The 17,149-nt window shown below is 42.7% G+C and overlaps 1 protein-coding gene across 21 annotated transcripts in view; it reads left to right on the top strand.

The window, feature by feature from the left end:
* The window catches only part of LOC123765045 (uncharacterized), a 59,038-nt gene extending 44,689 nt beyond the window's left edge, over positions 1-14,349 (top strand). For 7 of the 21 annotated variants that reach the window (XR_011229961.1, XR_011229969.1, XR_011229968.1 and 4 more), the window contains exons 4-12: positions 598-724; positions 1,313-1,410; positions 1,705-1,884; positions 8,719-8,841; positions 9,179-9,269; positions 9,861-10,011; positions 11,917-12,091; positions 12,489-12,697; positions 12,926-14,349. Coding sequence is in view for 1 of the 21 variants with exons in the window: in XM_069333481.1 (XP_069189582.1) it covers positions 598-724; positions 1,313-1,410; positions 1,702-1,884; positions 5,359-5,379; positions 8,719-8,841; positions 9,179-9,269; positions 9,861-10,011; positions 11,917-12,095; positions 12,494-12,697; positions 12,926-13,077 (1,329 nt within the window). In the remaining 20 variants the exon portion in view is untranslated. Of the gene's footprint in view, positions 1-597; positions 725-1,312; positions 1,411-1,701; positions 1,885-5,358; positions 5,380-8,718; positions 8,842-9,178; positions 9,270-9,860; positions 10,012-11,916; positions 12,096-12,488; positions 12,698-12,925 lie in introns of all 21 variants that reach the window. The other 14 variants (XR_011229962.1, XR_011229974.1, XR_011229975.1 and 11 more) reach the window with 5 other exon arrangements.
* The last annotated feature ends 2,800 nt before the right edge of the window (positions 14,350-17,149 follow it).

Below are 17,149 nucleotides of genomic sequence, written 5' to 3'. Positions count from 1 at the left end.
TGAGACTTCGTCCCCCCCCCCCCTTCACTCCACTACCCTACTCACCCTCCCAGACCCAGAGAGAGCAGCTCTCGCTGGCCTTGAGAGACGACGGGCCTTTCAAAAACGTTATGCCACTACAAAATATGTGTAACCAAAGACGAGTTCTGCGACTACAGACACTTTACTTCATATTACCATTTTCAACCATTTTGTCTTACTTGTATCAAAGTCATTATTATCATCTCAAAATGCTTTGCAATGCATATAAATAAATTAATGGGTTACAATTATATTATTACATGATTACGTAATGTTTATATATATATATATATATATATATATATATATATATATATATATATATATATATATATATATATATATATATAATGTGTGTGTGTGTGTGCTTGGGAGTACCCAGGGCATAGGTTGGGATCTTCCTCATGGCTCCTACTAATTTTCTCATAATGCTGGTGCCACCGACATGATGCCAGTGTTACTGATGTGTTACTGAATGTTTAACTGGCGTAAGGGATGTCACTTGGGTGTGACTGGCGTGGGGTTTGTTGGTAATGTCACTGGTGTGTTGCTGACGATGTGTTGCGGGTGTTGCAGCGGTACGAGGAGACGGTGGAGGTCGTGACTAAGGAGGACGAGGCTGGCAACGTGACCAAGACCACCAAGACCACCACCAGGGCCCTCGACCCCTACTCCACCTCCCAGCTGGCAGCCGCTATTGACGGTTGGTGGCGCTCTTTCCTACATCTTTTATTTGTATAATGGTGATGTGTCCAACAGCCTAACAACCTGGTTGATCAGTCCAGCAACCAGGAGGCCTGGTCGAGATAATTCAGAATGTTCATGTAACTCTAAATTCCCCTCCGGCGGATCGTTTATATAGCCAGCGGTGCACATAATGAAGTTGGTGGTACTCCACTGTCAACAACACACACACACACACACACACACACACACACACACACACACACACACTAAATATGCATACAAACATACCTAGAAGGGAGGGAATTATCAGGGGAAAGCGCCAAGCCATTACGACTATATAGCACTGGAAAGGGATCAGGATAAGGATTTGGGATGGGACGGGGGGGGAAAGGAATGGTGCCCATCCACTTGGTGGATGATCGGGGATTGAATGCCGACCTGGATGCAGCGAGACAGTCGCTCTATCGTCCAACCAAAGTGGTTGGGCAAACATGCCTAGGAATAATATATATATATATATATATATATATATATATATATATATATATATTTATACAATAGTTACATCCTGTCGGAAGACCCATAAAAAGGTGTTATGCTCCAGACTCCCCCAAGCCCCGGAGAGCGCGGACCAAGTCCTCGTCGTCGTCGTCGTCCTCGTCTTCGCCAGACCGGGCCAAGTCCTCCAAGACCAGCGCTAAGGTGAGTCTTGTCATGCACCACCGTTCCCGGAGATTGTATGTCATATCCTGGACGCAAGGTAATTAGTGGCTGATGTTTATCCTAAGGTCTGTGAGGATGGTGGTGATGCTAGTAGGGGTACTAATGATGTTAATGATAATGATGGTGATGCTGCTGCTGGTGGTGATGCTGCGGATGGTGATGATGATGATAATGGTAATATATTGTTGTTTATTGATAATATAAGAGAAACTACAGATGTTTCGCCACTCTTTAATTCTCCCGCGCCTCTGTGGGCGTCTCTTGGCCCAGCAGGAGAAGGTCGAGTCTGGGGGAGCCAAGTCTAGCAAGAGCGGGTTCCGGATCAAGTTGAAGAGCGGTAAGGCTGACGATGGGGACTCGAGCGATGACGACGACTTCGCCAAGGGAGTCCACAAGAGTGTCAACGAGTACAGGACCAAGCACGGGGTGTCCAAGCTCAAGCTCAACAAGGAGGTGGGTGTCGGTGTGTATGGCGGTGTATGGGGGTGTAGTGTGGGTGCTGAGTGGCGTACGACACCGGACGGGGGGAGGTGTATGGGGAATACGACATAAGGTGGTGGCGCCAGGTTAGTGAAGAGGAGGTAGTGTGATGTTTGCGTGCTTGTAAGGTAACGTTAGACACACAACGTGAGGGAATATATAAATGTACGGAGGTCATAAATGGCTGACGGTGCCCCCGCTAGTGGCGTCAATACTCCCAGCGCTCTTCTTCCTCTCCCCCACTCCCGCCATTGCCCCCTCACAATGCTCAGTGTGTGCCGTATTTTCCCCCGTTCCCACCTCCATTTTCACTCACTACCAAGCTACTCAAGCTACCCCCATCCCCCACCCCCACCCATCTACGCTGCTGGCGCTACCCCCTTCCCCCCATCACAAGAATTCCTGGCGCCATGATTCTCACCCCCTGCCCCCAAGAACTGCTGGCGCCACAGCCCTTCCTCTAGCGCTACTGGTAACAACACCTCTAGCGCCACAAACGCCACTACCCTCGAGTTACTGGTTACACAATTTCCCTAGAGCTACTGGGGCCACAAGAGCCCCCATAGAGCTAGTGTTGCTATAACCTCCTCCTAGAGCTACTGGCACCACAAGAGTCCCAATAGAGCTAGTGTTGCTATAACCTCCCCCTAGAGCTACTGGCGCCACAAGAGCCCCCATAGAGCTAGTGTTGCTATAACCTCCCCCTAGAGCTACTGGCGCCACAAGAGCCCCCATAGAGCTAGTGTTGCTATAACCTCCCCCTAGAGCTACTGGCGCCAAAATCCATCCTACAGTTACTGGCGCCACAACCCCCCACCCTAGACTTACAGCTCCACGCGGCAGTGTATACAGCTCATGGTTATGCTGGTGTGTGGTGGGGGAGAGGGGGCGCTGGCACACACTATTGACCGCTCATGACCTACTTGTGGAGTGTTGGCCTTGCTCTCCACCGAAATATTAATGACCCTAGATATAGATTCCTCTGTTTCACACACTTGTCGTATCTACCATTAAATAGCACCAGGTTGTTAATACTGAGAAGTTCTCTCAATAATGAACCTTTAACTTGGATATGTACATGAGCCCGGTCACAGGCTGATGATGTACAAGGGAAGACCTGTGTTGGTGTTGACCAGACCACACACTAGAAGGTGAAGGGACGACGACGTTTCGGTCCGTCCTGGACCATTCTCACAATCGACTTGAGACTGGTCCAGGACGGACCGAAACGTCGTCGTCCCTTCACCTTCTAGTGTGCCTTTAGCCACGTTATTGTGACTCTTCGCCTGCACCTGTGTTGGTTCAAGTATGTTTATTGAGATAAGCAATAAATACATCTCAAAGGGATAGAGTAGCTTAGGCTATTTCTACCCCCTTCCTGTGTTGGTCCCACCCAGTTGATGGAGTGGAGCAAGGGGGGAGGGAGAGGGGGGTTTACCTACTCTTGCCTTCCACAGAGGTTGATGGAAGTCAATTCCCCAGTCAAGCGGGGAATGATTGACTCACTGAGGAGATAGCTTTTGAGGCCCTTGTTAAATCTAATCCCCGAAATAGAGGTTAAAATCAGTCTTTCGCGGAGAGGTTTAATTCAGCTTTTACTCATGCATACATGTGTTCAATTCCATCCTGGACCAGGATCATCAAGGATTTACGACCCCACTTCCGAAACTTATACATCTTTCATCAATCATGGCGACTTTGTTTACATTTATAAGCAGTTATAAATAACCCAGTAGTGCTTCGGAGCTCATAAACTTTTTAATAATTGTAAAGAAAGCTAGCGTGAGGAAGGATGTATAGGTTTCGTAAATGGCTGCATAAATGCTTGGCAAATCATGGTCTGACTCTGGTACAAGCGTTAAGTCTTGCCCTAACCTTGACGGACATGTGTTAAGTGTGCTGTTGTTGTTTAAGATTCAGCTAGTAGGAACAAAAAGTTCCAAGTAGCACGGGCTATGGTGAGCCCGTAGTGGACTTACCTGGCACAGGAGCGGGGTTGTAACTCTCTGTTGAAGTGTGCCTTCGATGATGATAAAGATTAAGCCACCCAAGAGGTGGCACGGGCATGAATAGCCCGTCCAAGTGTGCCTTCACCTGGTCATGTTAGGTATGTCGCCTCACTGGCATATAATGGTTGATGTCACTCATAACCTTCACATATAAGGGTATTTTTTTTTGGTAACCTTGGCACAAGGGTAATATAAGAGCCATTAGCGTGACGACACAATAATGGTGAGGCACTGTTTGCTGGTCTCCCATTACCCATTGTCTAGGACACATGGTGACCTCAGACTTACTCCCCCCTTGCTAGTCATGACTGAATGGAGGGATGGGTAATGATGACTGAATGAAGAAGCTAGTGTTGATGCCTTAATGAAGACGCTAGTATTGATGACTGAATAAAGGAGAAAATTCGTGGAAAACCAAGATGTGAAGAATGAACCAGGGAACTAGTAGTGGAAAATTACTTAAGCTGCATGTAGCAAAGACTGATTGAGGGAATTAGTAACGAACAAATGAATTAAGGAGTGATTAAGTATGGATGAAGGAGCTACAGTGACTAACTAACGAGGAAGCTAGAATGAACAGTGAATAAGGAAATTAGCGGTGAAGAATGAAGGAGTTAGTGATGGAGAATAAACGAGGGGGCAATATAAAAAGAAACTGAATGAGATCGTAACAGCATAAATTATATTACCAAGGGTAATATTGTAGGAGTTTCCCCAGCAGTGAAGCGTGATCCACAGCATTACCCCGGGGTAATGCTGTGCTTATCCTTTTGGATAAGCACCTCCAAAGGATACCTGATCAACCAGGCTGTGACTCATACGTCAGGCTGCGAGCAGCCGCGTCCAACAGCCTGGTTGATCAGTCCAGCAACCAGGAGGCCTGGTCGACGACCGGGCCGCGGGGACGCTAAGCCCCGGAAGCACCTCAAGGTAAGGTAACCTCAAGGTAGGGGTGTTTCACTGCCTTGTACCTCCCGCCATAATCAGACGCCACTTTCTTAATTCACCAGTTTGGTCAGACTTGCCGTATACGTACCGATATTAATTAAGATTATGCTTTGCTATGGAATTATCGCTTGTGAGTGTGTGTGATTGACTGTGTATAGCCTCCTGTTATAGGCTGTGTATACTGTTATTGTTTGTGTATTCCGTTATTGTTTGTGTATACCGTTATTGTTTGTGTATACTTTTATTTACGATGTATCCTGCTATTGTTAGTGTGTGTGTGTGAGTACTTACCTAGTTGTGCTTGCGGGGGTTGAGCTCTGGCTCTTTGGTCCTGCCTTTACATGTGTGTGTGTGTGTGTGTGTGTGTGTATATGTTACGTTAATGAATGATTATATATTTCGATACATTTCAATCGACCAGTAAAATATATGTTAATGCTGAGGCCAAATGAGGCTGCAGGAGTGCTGAAGACCACCTCTCTCCACCCAGGTGTTCGTCGTGATCCTGCTGGTGAGGCCTGTCTACTGTACATGTAAATAATAGAAGTCTTTAACTCTGGGTTTGCTACCTAACCTGGCGACGCGGTGACTGGGTGGTGTGGGAGCCCCGCTCACTACACCCTAACATTATCTCCTACGTGTAATTTCCTCCCATCAACACCAGATTTTATGAACCCAAAATAGGGACTACATGCCAAACACAGATTTTGTTGTCGCTGTTGAGATTTAGGCTCAAGAGATATATACCTACTGGAACCGGTTAGGCTATCCAGCGCCATGTTTTCTCCGGAACACGATCTGGCGGTTATTGTACATCCAGGTCCATAATTACTGTTGGGGTGGACAGGAACGAACTGGGAAGGATAAATGGAAGACTTGCGTCTGACAGAAAGACATTTTTCAGTACCTGAACACCTAAAGAGGTTCCGTTGCTACCACGAAGGTCCTCCACGAAAGGGGGGAACCCTTTGAGGCTTTCACGAGTACTGTACTTGCATATTGTCTTCTACAATATCAAAGTTGAATCTACAATATACTTCTATTTCAGTTTATTTCAGTTTAATTCAGTTTATTTTATTTTATTTTATTTTATTTAATTTAATACTACATTTCAAAACATGTTACAACATTGTTACGTACGGTTTCACATTCAACAATATAGTGTTCTAGTGAATACATTAAAGGTTTGTAGCAGAGTTTATAAGCTGAATATTCTGGTAGTGGCTCAGCCTCACTAACCTGCCAAGTGTGCCTAATTAATTTTTTGTCAATAAAGATGTTAATAATAATATTAATTGACAAAAAATGAATTAGGCACATTTGGCAGGTTAGTGTCTCGCTTCATGCAGGTCGACGTTCAATCCCCGACCGTCCAAGTGGTTGGGGCACCATTCCTTTCCCCCGTCCCATCCCAAATCCTTATCCTGATCCCTTCCCAGTGCTATATAGTCGTAATGGCTTGGTGCCTTTCCCTGATAATTCCTTCCTTACATAGAAAGTACAAAGTTAGTTGTCGCAAGCTGTAGAGTTCCTGAAGCGCCTATGATAATGGGAAGGAGCCATGAATGCAGTGTAATTTTCTTGTCTATATTAATAAACTCGTTTCTTTTATAGAAGTTTTAAATATTTTTAACGCTATATTTATTTTCAACTCGTCAGCGAGAGAGGCGGGCAAACATGCCACCAAGTCTCCACTTGAATGCGATCAGCGCGAGTACTCTAAATGATGTAGTAAAACTACAGTAGTCAGTCGACTAAGGCAGTGTCTGGGATGCTCCCGGACGCAGGTTCGAATCCTCGTCACGGCCCTTGTGTATTTGTTCGCTGTAGTAAAGTTATATATATATAGAGTTGCTTGTGTGCGAGTATAATCTGCTATAGCCTCGTGGTCAAATTTCGTCGCTGTTGAAACATTGCTGGAGCTCTCATGGCTTTCATAAATAAGAATTAATTTCTTTGTTTGAGGTATAATGGTGCCACTATTCATGTGTGTAAATATATTATGTTAGGAGAGTGAGTGAGGGAGGTGCTGGTTACCATAGTCACGGGGGGTGTGGGTGTCCTGGAGACCTTGTCCTAGAAAACATGGTGAATGACCTCGGTGGCTGGGCCACCAGTACGCCACCCCGGTAATTAGCGACAACATAACGCGATTCCTGTTGACGTTGCTCCAGTTAGGCACGGAGAGTATTTATAATTCAGGGGGTAGGGGGCGGCAGTCGACCTTCACCCACTTAACTTCAAGTTGTGTTGCTGGGCTTGTTTTGTTGCCCGGGTGATTGGAGTGGCTCCATATTTGGTGCACATATTGCAAACATGTAAGGATTAAATTGGCGTCGCTTGCATATATGTAGGTCTTATCGCTGTTAAACTAGTCTGCTATCATAAACGGCATCGCTACAGAGGAATAAATGTCGTACATGTTCCAATTATTGAAAAGCTTACAAATATAAAAATGTACGTAATGTAATAAGTAGAGTAAGTTTGCTCGTGTTGACTTATATGAAGAGATGTTGGGTGTCAGAGCGTGGGAGGACGCGAGGCACTCCTGCCTGTTAGTTCAGCATGTTGTTGGCTTGTAACTGGAAGGGTGACCACTAGCACACGGCCTCGACTTAAGCTAAATGGCAAGTTGAACTGGCGACTCGTCGATGTTTCTTTTATCCCTTCCTCCCTCTCCCATCCCTCTCTCAACCTTGACCAGTCACTCCTTCACCCTCCCCTCCCTCTCTCTCTCTCTCTCTCACCCACCCCTCCCTCTCTCTCTCACCCACCCCTCTCTCTCTCTCTCACCCACCCCTCCCTCTCTCTCTCTCTCACCCACCCCTCCCTCTCTCTCTCACCCACCCCTCCCTCTCTCTCTCTCACCCACCCACCAACGACCCACCGTGTGAGGGCGCGTGCACGAAGCAACTTCCACAAGCTGGGCCACTATGTGCCATGCATATGGCCTCGTGTAAGCTATAACACCGCTCATATACCACGTTCCGTCCGTCGAAGAACAACAAATATACGTTTATATAATAAAGTTCATCCATATACACTGCAATGACATAATAAGTACACACTTGTTTTGCTACGTTCATACACACTAACCTGTGTATTGTGAATTAAAAAATGTAGATAGTGTCCGGATGACTAATCGCTTGTAACAGTGATGGCAGCGTTTACCAGCTGGGAGCCATCTTGTGATACACTGCTGGCATTTTAACAAAACTGTATATTAGTATGTAGTGTAACTAGCAGAGGTGTATGGTGCTAATGTGGTGGCAGTGTAGGGCAGGTGTTGCTGTGGAGGAGTGGAAGGTGTTAACATACTAACATACTAACGATATGTTCTCCTTTCTCCATTCCCCCCCTCACCCAATTCCTCTTTCCCTACGCTTTATTTCACTCAATGGCTGCGTTTCATCCCTTCTCAATGTCAATTTGTTAAATGTTTCACTTGTGTTACTTTGTTCAATATTACTCTGAAATTCGCTCCGACTTCCATATAATTTCACTTATTATCGCCCCTTTGTTGCCGATATATATATGTTTTCCGTTTTGTCCTCATTCTCTTGGTGCCCAATCTTTTCTGATTTTCATCCCACTGCCTGTTGTTGGTGTGGGTCCGCTTCCTTGCTTCTCCCCCATCCTCTCCCTCGCTTTCCTGTGGACACCTACGCCCAACTTCTCTGATCATCCTTCTGTGACTGCCCTCCTGATACTGATGTGGCTGTCGTCGGCTTCCTGTGGCCTCCTCTCCTGCTGAGGTCACCCTCGTCTCCTGTGAATGCCTTCATCTCCTCGCCCTGCTGTGGTTTCCTCCTCGCCTCCTATGGCCGTCTCCCTTCACCCCCTCCTGCAGATGAACAAGTACGCTAAAGAATGGGCGAAGAAGATGGCGACTGAGGACAAGCTGGCTCTCCGTCCGGATAACAAGTATGGAGAAAATGTCTTCTGCCTCAGCTCCAACACCAAGGAATTCAAGGTGAGTCCCGATATTTTCCTCAAACTACTTATTTTGAATTTAATATTTTGCATGAATACTGTATTTGGAAAGAAGTGAAGTATTTGATAAAAAAAAACTTAAAAATATTATTAATTATATCTTGAAAACAAAATATACTCGTGTTAAAACGACAAATGATGCTCTTCCATCTCTTCGTAGTGAAAGGAAGTTTCAGTCATTCACAACCTTGTACAAATTCAGTCCCCACTGCTGTGATGACACTCAAAATTAATTAAAGTATCAGAGAGTAGTACTTGGGGCATGGAGCGGCTGGGGCAGGTGTGTCAGCACTAATATACTGGATAACTGTCCCCAGGTGAAGCCGGAGCAGGTGGTGGACAAGTGGTATGGGGAGAGCAAGGAACACAAGTTTGGAGAGGAGCCTCAAGGAACACGCCTAAAATCGGGTCAGTGTCAAGGGTTAGTTGCTATATGTATGCAGATATTAAGTCATAATAACGTGTCTGAAAAATTAAACATCAAACTCAGATATCAGAATATAAAGGAAGTGACGTTTCGCTCCGATAATGGTCCACGACGGACCGAAACGTCACTTCCTTTGTTTTAAGATGTGTGGGTTGGGTGTCCTGCTGTACGTACCTCACCACTATACAACCCTTACACAATATATTATTTGTCTTTGATAATCTTTAGCTCTCTGAAACATTATAAATAACTACTGCTGCTATGAACAAATCCACAAGGGCCGTGACGAGGTCCTGGTTTGTGTCTCGGAGAGACTGCAGGATCCCTTGGTAAATCAGGATAATTTCCCAGTTGCAATTCTTTTGACCACGTCGTAGCTCAGTCGATTAAGGCAACGTCTGGGATCCTCTCGGACGTAGGTTCGAACCCTCGTCACGGCCCTTGTAGATTTGTTCATTTGATGCATCACACTATTGTGATTTCTGTGTGTAACTACTGCTATGATGTGATATACATTCTAACGCTGTACGTATAAGATGAGCAGCGTTAATGAGTGTTGGTTTGCGTGGCAGGCCACTTCACGCAGATGGTGTGGAAAGACACTACCCAGATGGGCGTGGGCAAGGCGCGAACCGCCGCGGGCACCAAGGTCTTCGTCGTGGCCAACTTCGACCCTCAGGGGAACTGGATGGGCCAGTTCGCTGACCAGGTCCCGCCTGTGGGGTAAGGCACTACTAATATTTACTGTATACCGCCTGACGCTCACTAACTGGAGTATACACATTGTTATGATTTCTTAATTCATTTATGCCTGTGTTAACAATGAGTGACTTGGTAAAGGAAATAATATATTTAAGGAATTGCTATGAACACACGAACATAAGATTAAGGCAGCATCGAACAAGCCTCTTTGCCCATACTGGTCTCCTTGTTACACCACTGGTCTTGTTACACCACTGGTCTCCTTGTTACACCACTGGTCTCCCTGTTACACCACTGGTCTCCCTGTTACACCATTGGTCTCCCTGTTACACCACTGGTCTCCCTGTTACACCACTGGTCTCCTTGTTACACCACTGGTCTCCCTGTTACACCACTGGTCTCCTTGTTACACCACTGGTCTCCTTGTTACACCATTGGTCTCCCTGTTACACCATTGGTCTCCCTGTTACACCACTGGTCTCCCTGTTACACCACTGGTCTCCTTGTTACACCACTGGTCTCCCTGTTACACCACTGGTCTCCTTGTTACACCACTGGTCTCCTTGTTACACCATTATTAATACTAATAACCAATGGTGGCTCGTGGAAAAAATAGGATGGAGGGACTGCGTCACTGTAAGCTTCACATAACAGCATAAAAATAATAAAAAGAAATTAAAGAAAAATAACTAAATAAATATATATAACTAAAGTAAAGCCATTAATAACCACACCAAATACGTATCGTAGGTCAGTAAGAGTCGTCACTGCCAGGTTGGTGGAGGTATGAATGGCTCAGGTGGTGACGTTAATAGTACTTGAAAACAAAATAATCGCGTCAATGTTTGAGAGAGGGTAATTAGATTTAATAAAGTATTCAAAACGAGTTATAACACCACCCTCATCACCTCACTCAACGGGACGGTGTGATTAGGCTGCACTGAATGCAGCTCAACATTGTCAGATGTAGCGACGGTAAATCCTACACCATCGTACAACATCAAACTTCTATTTTGTATCGTTTGAATGAAAATTGGCAAAAGTCAGTTATAAATATCGAAAATAACATAGTGACATATAGAAATATGACACATTTGTTAGTTGCTTATTATTCTAGTCATCTAGTGTGAGGTTGATGGAGGGAACTGCAGCTCAGTAGCTCCCGTGGGTCAGCCGCCTATGATGAATAATAATAATAATAATAATAATAATAATAATAATAATAATAATAATAATAATAATAATAATGAGAAAATCCACTAATAATAGGTGGGTGCTTATCTACGACCCCGGCATTGCCAGTCATGAACTCTGCCACTAGACTACCGCTAACTTGTAAAAGTCATACAACCGGATTCCTACTAAAATCACAGGAAGTCTGGAGGGCCCTACTAAAGCCAGTCTTAAGTGTTATGAGCCACAAGCACTCGAGTGGAAGGGCAGAGTGGTCCTACACCTTTCGCCCCAACTTCAGCAACACACAAATCACATTAACATGACATATCAATGAGAAAATCTAATTTTCTCATTGATATATATCACTATAATGTGATTTATGTGTTTATAATAATAATAATAATAATAATAATAATAAGTCACAGACACTATTAGACGCTAGTAAAAATCTTCACGGTGGCAGGAGCCTCATCTTGTCACGAAAATACTTGAACAAAATCTTGAACAGCTTGAACATAATACAGTATCCTCAATGTTATACTGTATTTTGTGATTTATTTAATTTTAACATTAAAATTACTGATATTTTCATTGAACAAACGATTAAATTCTAGAAAGGAAATAGGATTTTTTGAAATGCTTGATTAAAATGTACTTAAAACTGCTATAAACAAAAACTTGGCTCTTTGGCAAAATGTTGCGCAATTTTTTCGTGAGAAGTTCAACGTTAATTTCTCTTAATGATAACAGCGGGTTCCCCAAGACGGCTTCTGCAGGAAAGTCTTCCCTGTTCAGTAGCAAGACACGCAAAGCCTCATCCAGTGACTCTGACAGCGACGAGGACGACTTCGCTAAAGAATGCCTCAAGTCCCACAACGACTATCGTGCTAAGCATGGAGCGCCTCCCCTCAAGCTCAGCAAGAAGGTTAGTTCTCAAGGCTGCAGACATGGCGAGGTAACCAACACCAGACTATATCTGGCCCACGGGCCACATAGGAAGTAATTGTGGATTCTTAAATGTTCGTTTTTGATGCATTAAATTTCTTAAACAGCTCTTCAGATATAAAAAAATACAGTATGGTTTTGGATTTCAAACTTATAAATGAAACAGTTCAAGTAAAGGTATTCGTATATATAAACACATGCTCATGTCTTAATATAGTTCATTATATAGAAGCATTGTGTAGTTCCTAAGTAATTTATTACAATAGTAACTCATAAAACATTTCATTGTTATCATCATCAGTGCACCATTTTCGACTTCTTAAAAGAAGATAACATTTTGTATGCTAATCACTGAATACATTGTTCATGACCGGCAGCTGAGCAAGTATGCCGAGGAAGTGGGCCAAGACTATAGCCAAGAAGGAGACGCTCCAACATCGTCCAAACAACAGTTATGGTGAGAATTTGTACTGTGCATGGTCATCCAACCCAAAGCACAAGATCAAAGGAAGTGAAGCTGTGGACTCATGGTACAGTGAGATTAAGGACTTCACCTTCGGCAGAGAACCCAGTGACCTCAGGGCTGGTTAGTTCTAATGTATTTTATGTCCGTTATTAACTATATTCAGTACTAGAGAATATGATATTGATCGTGATTGTACTTTAATATATTCACTGACAAGAATTCACGCATGTTAAATTCTTACATTTTATTCCCTTTTTGACAATTTGTTCTAGCACTTTACATGACCATAGGTTGGAAACCAAATATTTATATTGATCTGATTGGTAACTGTTATTTGGGTTTCGGCAGGTCACTTTACACAAGTGGTGTGGATGGACAGTACGGAGCTGGGTGTGGCCATTGCTCGCTCGAAGTCCGGCAAGATCTTTGTGGTGGCTAACTATAGCCCAGCTGGAAACTTTGTGGGCAGCTTCGCCACCAAGGTCCCTCGACTCAAGTAAGGAGGCTCCTAGACGATCAAAGAATATGCCACAACATGAAAGTGCTGGAGGTGTTTGGACCGCCACCCACCGCACCAATCGGAAAATCGCAACACCTGCTTCCCAAACTTTGAATGGAAAAGGGGTAGTAGGATTGCCTCAGGCACATCCTGTGGTGCTAGTAATGCTACTCTATGGCCAAAGAATATATTAGTGAGGTGTCGGTCTTCAAGCCGTGGCTCAGTGACCCGGCATCTTTTCTTTGGTTATTCTTCGACGATGGTTGAACATCATCCTTGGCTCTCCAATACACTCACACGAGATTATCTCTCGACATCTTTCTAGCTCCGTCACACAGTACATAATGCTGTATTACATAAAATAAATTTGTATCTATGTTTAAAGTACTGTAATAGGATTTTGTATTGTCAGTAGTTGCTCAATATGTTTGTAATTTTGTATCAGGCTTGATAAGTATTGTATACTTGTTTTTATACACACTTTGGCACTGTGTTGAATGCGAATTATAGGTATTTATAAAATAAAAGACAACAGATTTCAGTCATTAAATATATGAAGCTATCATTAACTGTTATGCTTAATGCCTCACCTTTGTTATTATCTGGTTCAAGTAATTTTTGTAAGCTTTATCCTCATGGTGCTCATATACATGCTAGTTACTCACATAGTTGCTATTTACTCATTTTGTGGCGACGAGGATCACTACACTACTGCAGAAGGAAGAGTCTCAACCATGAGACATTCTAATATCATTTCCAGGAGATACAGAGTGCTGAGCGTGCCACTGTCACGTCATGCGTTGTACTGTAATCCTATATATACATATAAATACAAACGATTCCTGACTATTTAATCATTCTCTAAAATGTATAACCTATTGTATAAATAATTACCTAAAATGTATAATCTTTTGTATAGATAATTCCCTAAAATGTATAACGTATTGTATAATATAATGTATTCTGAGGTGTCCCTCCAAAGAGGCTATATTAACAAGATTCGGCAAATATTGGAATGACGGAAGCTAGGTTGAAAGTTTAGTGAGATGAGGTATTGGACCACTCCTCACATCTCAATCACCTCTCACTCAAGTCATGTCTCTACCTGATAATCAAAATCTTAGTATGGAGTAATCCTTTCGTTATTCTAAGTTTTGCTGTCTTTGTTATTTATTCACATTGTAGCCTAAGAACAATTTGCATGTAATTATACCAATATAATTATTCCATATGGCCTGTGATTGATTAGGTTTAATATAAAGTAAAATCGAAATGCCTTTCTTTTTCACCCTTTGACAAGATTCTATATTTTGGGGAGGATGGGTACAAGATTAATTGGTACTCGTGTTCCATTTATGAGGATGTGATGTAGAATCTGACATATATCAAAATATAACTATTACAAAAACTGAAAATATATGTAGCACAGACAAAAGTCAAGAATTATATAAGTCTTGTAAGATTAAGCAGATGTTGATCGTTTGGTGATCATTTGAAGGTGTTGATGGTTACTTGTGTGGATGATCACTAGAGATGTTGCTAATCATGTGATATTCACTATCAATTAATCAGGCCCAGAGGTCACGCCCTCTCCGTAGAGTGCAGTCGCACCTCCACAGATCTCCAGTATCAGCTAATGATACTGGTAATGGCTCCAAAGGGCTATTCATACCTATGCCACCTTTTGGGTGGCTTAATCTTTATCAATCAATCAATCGATTAATCAGGGACAGTGATGTTTGAGGTTAACTATGAGATAGTAAAGGGGAGTAAAGCAAGTATCGTAGAGGACGAAACCTACATCCTTTATCAACGTGCTGTAAACAATACACCCTTGATAAAGGATGTATAAGTTCTTCGGAAAATCTGGGTCAAATAACACACCTCCGTGTAGGATCTTTCCTTCACTTTCAGTAAGCAAATTGTTATGTACAACCCTAAGCAGGAAACGAGTGCCACTTAACTGCTGTTACTGGATCAGGAAGTGAGACCAGACTGTCTGTTCCTAGTGCGTTGGAGCCGCGTCTCTAAGCGTCGTCATGTTGTGGCAGCTGCACCTTTCACCACACACGATTGAATTAAGTTTTATTATTTGTGTTACATGCTGTTAATTAGTTGCACGATTTGCAAAATAAAATTAGGTTTGACTAGTAAATGGATCGGTGACCAAATGGACTTGGTCACCCGCTAGCCTCGTCTTGACTAGCGGGACCGCGGCGACGGTATTTCATTTGCATTTATCATCCTCTGTGGTGATGACTACTGACTGCACCATAACTACTGACTGCACCATAACTACTGACTGCACCATAACTACTGACTGCACCATAACTACTGACTGCACCATAACTACTGACTGCACCATAACTACTGATTACACCATAACTACTGACTGCACCATAACTACTGACTGCACCATAACTACTGACTGCACCGTTGGTTAAGTCTAAATATATCATATCAAGATGAATATAACACAGAACCAGCTAAACATGAGTTAAAAATAAACATGAGTTTATAATTGCCTTACTTAATGCCCTTGCCTTCCTTGTCTCATGGACCGACCGAAACGTCGTCGTCTCTTTAATTTCTAGTGTGTGGTTTGGTCAACACTTTTCAGCCACGTTATTGTGACTTTTCATCTGTGTATGAGTTTATAATCTTGTGGGTGAAAAGCATCTCCTGTTTTCTGTCTTACAATGTGGCTTGTTGAGCTTGAAACCGTCGCTCCTTGTTTGTGTTACATCTTACCTTTTGAAGAAGTTGTCTGGATCAATATCCTCCAAATTGTTCGGTATTTTATAAGTTTCGATGAGATCAGTTTGCATAATGAGAGTACGATAGGTTTAATTACTATTATAAGAATATTAGGCGCTTCCATTATGCTTTACGTGTGAATAAAGAATAGGTTGAATAAGTCTTGATTTCATTTTGAAGAGATTTCAAGGCTTTGAGTTCACTTTATTTACATGACGTGTTAGGATATCTCTGGTGATGACCGTAGAAATAATATGTTCTCTGATGGAATTTTGTTGTTTGTGCTTTGCCAACCGCCTTGAAAAAGATGTTGTTGTCCTTACCTGAATTTTACTTAAAGGCCACCAAAAAATTACAAAAATCTACCATAATTACAGGGACGTAACTCTGATACCAGAAATGGTAGAGACTAATAACATTGCAAACCGGACATAACAAGGCCGATCAAAATAATGAACAAGTTTAATTAAAAAATAATAATACTTCATTGTATCGGGGGACAGGCAGGCAGAGTGTATTTATACACGTTAGGTTTATATCAAGGTCACCCCCTCCATAAGGTCGAATTGCTAACCTTCACCGGAATGCAACCCCAGCAACATGATGACTAACTGCTGGGTATCTACTTATTGCTAGGTGAACAGGTGCATTAAGTGATTGAAAATGCGCCCAACCATTTCTGTCCCACCGGGGTGAAGAAGAAGGTAGTAATGATGGTGGTTGTAGATGAGGGGTAGTGAAAAAGGCGCTGGGTCTCTGCCCAGGCAGCAGGTGTCCAGGTGTCTTGGGTACTAGAGGATGGAGGGGGGTGGTGTCTGTATAGACACTGAGCACGTATTGTTATTGATGTTGATTCCTTATGTTGGAGCATGCAGATACGTTGGTGAATAGGCGATAAAGGGATAAGGCAGGATCTTCGGCCTAAGCAGGAGATTACCGTAACAATAATAAATGAACTAAACTAACTTAAAACCACGAGCAGTACTAATATCATTTATATTTAGGTAATTGAGATTATATATATATATATATATATATATATATATATATATATATATATATATATAAAAGTTTGTGAGTTTTCAGTTGCATATTGTCCTGGGGACCATTCAGGCTTGTTCGCATATATATATATATATATATATATATATATATATATATATATATATATATATATATATATGTCGTACCTAGTAGCCAGAACGCACTTCTCGGCCTACTATGCAAGGCCCGATTTGCCTAATAAGCCAAGTTTTCCAGAAATAATATTTTCTCAAATTTTTTTCTGTTGAAATGATAAAGCTACCCATTTCATT

This window comes from Procambarus clarkii, chromosome 29 (assembly GCF_040958095.1).
Source record: "Procambarus clarkii isolate CNS0578487 chromosome 29, FALCON_Pclarkii_2.0, whole genome shotgun sequence".
Lineage (NCBI taxonomy): Eukaryota > Metazoa > Arthropoda > Malacostraca > Decapoda > Cambaridae > Procambarus > Procambarus clarkii.
This window is presented reverse-complemented; position numbering and strand designations above follow the sequence as displayed.